This window comes from Octopus bimaculoides, chromosome 13 (assembly GCF_046866305.1).
Source record: "Octopus bimaculoides isolate indiv1 chromosome 13, ASM4686630v1, whole genome shotgun sequence".
NCBI lineage: Eukaryota > Metazoa > Mollusca > Cephalopoda > Octopoda > Octopodidae > Octopus > Octopus bimaculoides.
In genome coordinates this window covers 8,478,577-8,485,579 of record NC_142940.1, presented here as the reverse complement: position 1 = coordinate 8,485,579, position 7,003 = coordinate 8,478,577, and the positions used below count along the sequence as shown (strand labels likewise).

At 34.3% G+C, this 7,003-nt stretch overlaps 1 protein-coding gene across 1 annotated transcript; it reads left to right on the top strand.

The window, feature by feature from the left end:
- The first annotated feature begins 849 nt into the window (after positions 1–849).
- On the top strand, positions 850–5,610 carry LOC106876296 (uncharacterized). The gene is made up of 4 exons (XM_089361462.1): positions 850–1,051; positions 2,908–3,165; positions 4,609–4,689; positions 4,942–5,610. The coding sequence occupies exons 1-4, from the start codon at positions 961–963 to the stop codon at positions 5,133–5,135; spliced, it is 624 nt and encodes a 207-aa protein (XP_089217588.1). The 5' UTR covers positions 850–960; the 3' UTR covers positions 5,136–5,610.
- The last annotated feature ends 1,393 nt before the right edge of the window (positions 5,611–7,003 follow it).

The following is a 7,003-nucleotide window of genomic DNA, read 5'->3' as shown; positions in this document are numbered from 1 at the left end:
TCACATGCTTCTCGCCTATCTTGTGAGTTTCTTGAGCGCGAACGATTTACTGAAGACAAAACGATGGAGCGGTCACCGTCGAGCCCTGACTTGAACTCAGTAGAAAACCCCAGGTCAATCATCAAACAGAAACTCTATGAAGGAGGCAAACAGTACAACAGTAAGGTAGAACTGTGGGATACTATACAAAGTATTACAGCTGCAGCTTCGCCAGATCAAATTGGAAAACCAACAAATTCGATGGACAAGAGATTAGTAACGTGGATTGAAAAGGAAGGTCGTTATGATTGAAAAGAAAGGTCGTTATATGTAAATTGTTTCAACTATATATTAAAACATTGTTCTTTGAATTAGTAAAATGTTCAAAATGGGTTCTTATATTTTAATTGTCCTGATACGCAGAGCAAATAACAATTCCAACATTTGCATAATAGCTTCAGACGGCCAATTTGGTAAATTCTCAATTATTCACGAAAATCAAATCAGATCCATGTCAAATTTTAGCCACAGTTAAGAAAAAACATTTGTACCAACATCCTAAAATTTCAGGTTCGTATGTACATGTACATTCATTTTATTAAAAAAACAAAGCGATTTGCCTAATATCTTCAGACAAGGTGTATATATATATATATATATATATATATATATATATATAAATATATGTATATATATATACATACATACCAACATATATACATATAGACATACATACACATACATACACGCACGTATATATATATATATATATATATACACACACGTTAAACCACTTAAAACACTTATCTGTTAACTGTCGCATCTGCATATATATATATATATATATATATATATATATATATATATATATATATATATTGCTCTTTGATTGTGTCAAACCAACCAACAGAACCGTGCCTAACTTCCTATATAAATCTTGTTTCTATTTGTTTATCTGTCAAATAGAACACACGCCCGAATATGTCGAGGTTTTCATCCTTGTGTATCGTTCTCGTTGCTTTTTATGTTGTAGCAGCGACTTCGGAAATAGAAAATGACGAACTACCAAATGGTAAATATTACTTTTGTAAATAACCCATGCCTGCTTCTTAAATTTATTACAGCACACATAAACAGACTCACACGCGCATACACATACACATACACGCACACATATAAACATACATGCAAATGAACACGCACAGTCATACAAATTGATTATTTTGTTGTACGGAAGGATACAACAGCACAATATAACGATGCGTTTAAAATGTTTAGAGCCTGATATATATATATATATATATATATATATATATATATATATATATATATATATATATATATATTGTTGTCTGAGATTAGATTAAAAGAGATTACAAAATCGAGACTTTGGTTTCGATCGATTGCAAATCTCGAGACTTGCTAAGAAAAAAATAAGCAATGAAAGATGTATTCATTCTATTGACTGAATGTCTTACCAAACGAAACCAAGCGTGGTTGTGTGGTAAGAAGTTTGCATTCCGATAACATGGTTCTGGGTTCACGCCCACTGCGTGGCACCTTGGGAAAGTGTTTTCTACTATAGCGTCGGGCTGACCAAAGCCTTGTGAATGGATTTGATAGACTGAAACTTAAAGAATCCCGTCGTATGTGTTGTACCCAATAAAGTCTATTACACACATTCCATCTCCTAGTTTATTAATATTGTGATATATATATATATATATATATATATATATATATATATATATATATATATATATATATATATATATATATATATAAAAATATTAAATAACTATATATATATATATATATATAACAATATTAATAAACTAGGAGATGGAATGTGTAACAGCCTCTATTGGGTACAACACATGTTTCGACCCGTTCTGAGTCTCTCCAGGTACATCAATTCAGGTACGAGAGATATTATATGTATTTATGTATAATTGGTGTTACTTTCGACAGAATAATTAACAGAAATAGATGTATTAACACGTGTGTGTGTGTGTGTGTGTGTGTGTGTGTGTGTGTGTGTGTGTGTTTGAAGCTTCGTACGGACTTGAGTGTCTTGCTTTATGTACGTACCTATGCACATATTTATCTATGCCATGTACGTATTTTTATGTATATATACACGTGCGTAACTGCATATACGAGTTCCTGTACATATGTATGTATATAAGCGTCCATACGTGTGCGTATGCGCGTGTATCTAGTTGTATGTAAATGCCTATATACTTGGACATGCGTGTGTGAGCGCGCATGTATATGTGCGTATATATATATATATATATATATATATCTGTGTATGTATATATGCGTTTAAGCACGAACACATTTTCGTCTAAGTATTATCTTCCTTTCAACTTCTACATCCTTTTCGTTCTCTTAACAGTTACACAACAGAAAAAGCTGATTACGTCATTTTCTCTAAACTAGAATTTATAATTATCACGCTCATATTTGAAATTTTTGTGTTTCAATAATTTTTCTCTGATTTTACTCATTCTCAAATTTGATGGACATATAGCGGCATTTAAGTCACACACACACACACACACACACACACACATATATATATGTATATATATATATATATATATATATATATATATATATATATATATATATATATATATATATATATAAGAGACAGAGGGTGTGTGAAAGCGAGAGATATTATATGTATTTATGTATAATTGGTGTTACTTTCGACAGAATAATTAGCAGAAATAGATATCTGCAATAAACTAAATGCTCTATAATTAATTAGTCTCTAACATTAAATATATTCCCTTCAATTAAACAACATGCCCACAAAGAAAAAAAGAAATTCAGTAGACGTCTTCCATTTTTTTAAACCTCATTCTTTAATCATAAAAAATCTAAATCTAAATTTGACATCTTTTATATTTTTCCTAGATGCTTCCATTCCTATGCAGAAGACGAATGGTAACGCTTCTTCGATCACCCGACCAATTCAGGAGGACAAGCTAATGAATGGCGCTGAAGTTGATAGATCGATTATAACAATGGATCAAAGCTTAGATGAAATTAGAATGATAAATAATATACCAAAGGCTGAAATATTGGAGAATGTAAGATCTATGTCCTGCAATGGGACCGGAAACCATTATACTTGTTACCAAGTGACTGGCATAAGAACTGTGGGCATATACTGTAAGTTACTTTTTCCATATGTAGGGGCCAATTTCTCTTGAGATTACCCCCACCCCATATAATTTTTGTATCGTATGCGAATAGCTGCCATCATTGAGCTATACCCTTTTTTTGCTCCCATATTATTAACGAAATCCGCTACCTTTGTCTCAATTAATTTCGAAAATAATGAAGAACTTAGAAAATGAATTTCTTGGAAATAAAAGAATTCATTTAACATATGCGTTTTACTCCATTTACTAAATTTGTATATTTACTCAAGTACCCAAAATAACAAGGAGTTTCTACCTTATAAACAGGAGTTACACCACAGTCTTTGCTACCATGGTATCTATTAACCAATTTATTTTGTCCGAGTTAATTATTAACTAGGAGAAAATAAATACATAATGTCTTACGTTTAAAATGATTCCCATGCTTTCCCTCTTGAGAAGGTTACAATTTTAATATCAAAGATCCCTATGGATCACACAAGTTGTTATCCTTTGAAACATATGTAGGAATAAAGTATGCAATTATAACATGCGTTTTCTCCAATCCTTAAATTCTTATATATATATATATATATATATATATATATATATATATATATATATATATATATATATATATATATATATATATATATATATATATATATATATATATATATATATATATATATATATATTCATATATATACGACGGGCTTCTTTCAGTTTCCGTCTACTAAACCCACCTACAAGATTTTGGTCGGCCCGAGGCTATAGTCGAAAAGACAGATCGTGTCCATTTACTCCTAGGTGTTAGTGGTTGTGATGGTGGTGGAGGTGGTTGAAGAAACCCTGTCATATCGTGTCATGCAATGGGACTGAACCTAGAACCATATGGTTGGGAAGCAAGCTGCTTACTACACAGCCACGCCTGCGCCTAATGATGTGTATATAAAAGAATACCTGGTTCTTTTTGCTTGGGGATTGGTCAAGCGATGTAGATACCTTTGACAAGAGCCCAATAAAAACCGAAAATCATTAAAAGCTGTTCATCCTTTTTACAATCCACGGTAAGACACGAAGAATTGACGTGTTTACATACATACACGCACATATATACACAAATACATACACACTAACACACTTATATGAATGTATTCAGAACAGTTCCCTCACATGTCTTTTCTTTTTTTTTCCTAACCTTTTTTTCCTAAGCTTCCCACCATCACCTTCACAAAAGATTCGGACGGTGTCGAAATTGTGATGATTTTTGGTCGACAACTGATGAAGGGTTGCGCCAGTCTGCGTCTAGTATGTGTGTGTGTGTGTGTGTGTGTGTGAGTGTTTTCTGTTTCTTTTTCTATATTCTCCTTTGCCGTCTCTCCAGTGTCACTTTTTAAATATTATTTGTAACGGCAATTTGCAGACTGTTGCTGCTCATACAGTTAATTTCGTGATCTTTATTTTTCAGTTACTTTCGATATACATATCGGAAAAGGATATTTTCAACTGTTAATGACAGTGAATGGGAAACAACAAAAGATAAAACTGTGTAAGTAGTAAGTTGTTTGTTATTTCTGTATACATATATACGACAGGCTTCTTTCAGTTTCCGTCTACCAAATCCACTCACAAGGCTTTGGTCGGCCCGAGGCTATAGTAGAAGACACTTGCCCAAAGTGCCACGCAATGGGAATGAACCCGGAACCATGCGACTGGTAAGAAAGCTACTTACCATACAGCCACTCCTGAAATTTTGTATTTCATGAATTTAATTTTTCCCTTTTTTCTCCTTATTTTTCAGGGAATCGAAAAATGTTGTTTTTGAAAGTGAAGGTTAAACGTCTGCCGATATTAAGTGTCTGTTTCTTTGCCGTAAGGTTTAAAATACATTATAGGCAGTGGTGCGTTATGGTTACAACGAACATAAATGAAAAAACGTATGTGAGACAGGTTGGTTGTTTTCACAATCGTGACCATAAGCCTCCAAGACGATGATGACGCTGTCGGTGATGATGATGATGATGATGATGAACTACTACTACTACTACTACTACTATTGTTAGGCGGCGAGCTGGCAGAATCGTTAGCACGCTGGATGAAGTGCTTAGTGGTATTTCGTCTGTTGCTACGTTCTGAGTTCAAATTCCACCGAGGTCCACTTTGCCTTTCATCCTTTCCGGGGTCAATAAATTAAGTACCAGTTGCATACTTGGGTCGATGTAATCGACTAGTCCTCTCCATCAGATTTCAGGCCTTGTGCCTTTAGTAGAAAAGATTATTATTATTATTATCATTAATACTGAAAGCGGTGAGCTGGCAGAAACGTATGCTAATAACACAAAATGATATTAACATAAATGCATGCACGTTAATACAGATACCTTTTAATATATGTTAATATATGTTAATATAAACAATAAACATACATTGTTATAAATATTTTTATGAATAAAACGTTATTATATGTTAAGTCTTTCTCTTTATGTCCAAATTAACGTAGATGTTGTGTTAGAAAATCGAATATTGCGTTGAGAGCACTTCTCATATTCGTGGTAATAAAAGCACATGTATTTATATCATTAATATGGACCAAAAATAGGGAGGCACAGTAAAATCCGACACAGAACCAAAATCGGGAATAGTTGTGAGTTTTACAATTCCCTCTGGTATCCATTATAGAAAAAAAAACCCGTGGCATCAGACTCGGGAAACGGTAGAGAGCAGATTATAAGCCCCCCACAAAAGGCAAAGAAATAAAAGGAAGAAAACAGGTTTGGTATTCGAAGCTTTATAGGACATACGCGCATTCCAGCAAATTGGAGAAATAATTACAATTGGCAGAAGGAAATCGGTAAGCTATAAAAGCAGTTAGGGGGGCCCCCAATTCAGTTATGACCTACCGGCCTTCTGCTGTCGGTTCTTTTATTTTTAATTTTTCCCATCAGCAACTCTCTTTCTCCCTCACATTTATGCTTTGAAAGAGGTGTGACGTTCTTCGATGCGATGCTTCGTCTGTTATTTATGTGACCCGCGAGTTTTTATCATTTGCATAACGGCAAGCTTCTACATAGATTGTCGCATTAATGGCGGGACACTGAAGAGTTAAAAACGCATGATTGCACAATGTTTCTATTTCTTATGCAATTATTTCGGCATTTACCTGAACCGCGTATTTATCCTATAAATCTTTGAATACTACGCTTGTTTTTTTTGCTTACATTCATATATACATACATATGTTTTTTTTGCTTACATTCATATATACATACATATGTTTTAAAACTCACCTTTGTGAAAACACACCATTTTCAGTAAATATTTTATACGAAAACATTTGTTATGTGAAAACTATTTTGTATTTTTACTTTCATATATATATATTTGTTGTTGTTGGCACTCCGTCGCTTACAACGTCGAGGGTTCCATTTGATCCGATCAACGGAAAAGCCTGCTCGTGAAATTAATGTGCAAGTGGCTGAGTACTCCACAGACACGTGTACCCTTAACGTAGTTCTCGGGGATATTCAGCGTGACACAGTGTGACAAGGCTGACCCTTTGAATTACAGGCACAACAGAAACAGGAAGTAAGAGTGAGAGAAAGTTGTGGTGAAAGAGTACAGCAGGGTTCGCCACCATCCCCTGCCGGAGCCTCGCGGAGCTTTTAGGTGTTTTCGCTCAATAAACATTCACAACGCCCGGTCTGGGAATCGAAACCGCGATCCTATGACCGCGAGTTCGCTGCCCTAACCACTGGGCCATTGCGCCTCCACACACACACACACACACACACACACACACACACACACACACACACACACACACACACACACACACATATATAAATACATAGAAAAAAACTATG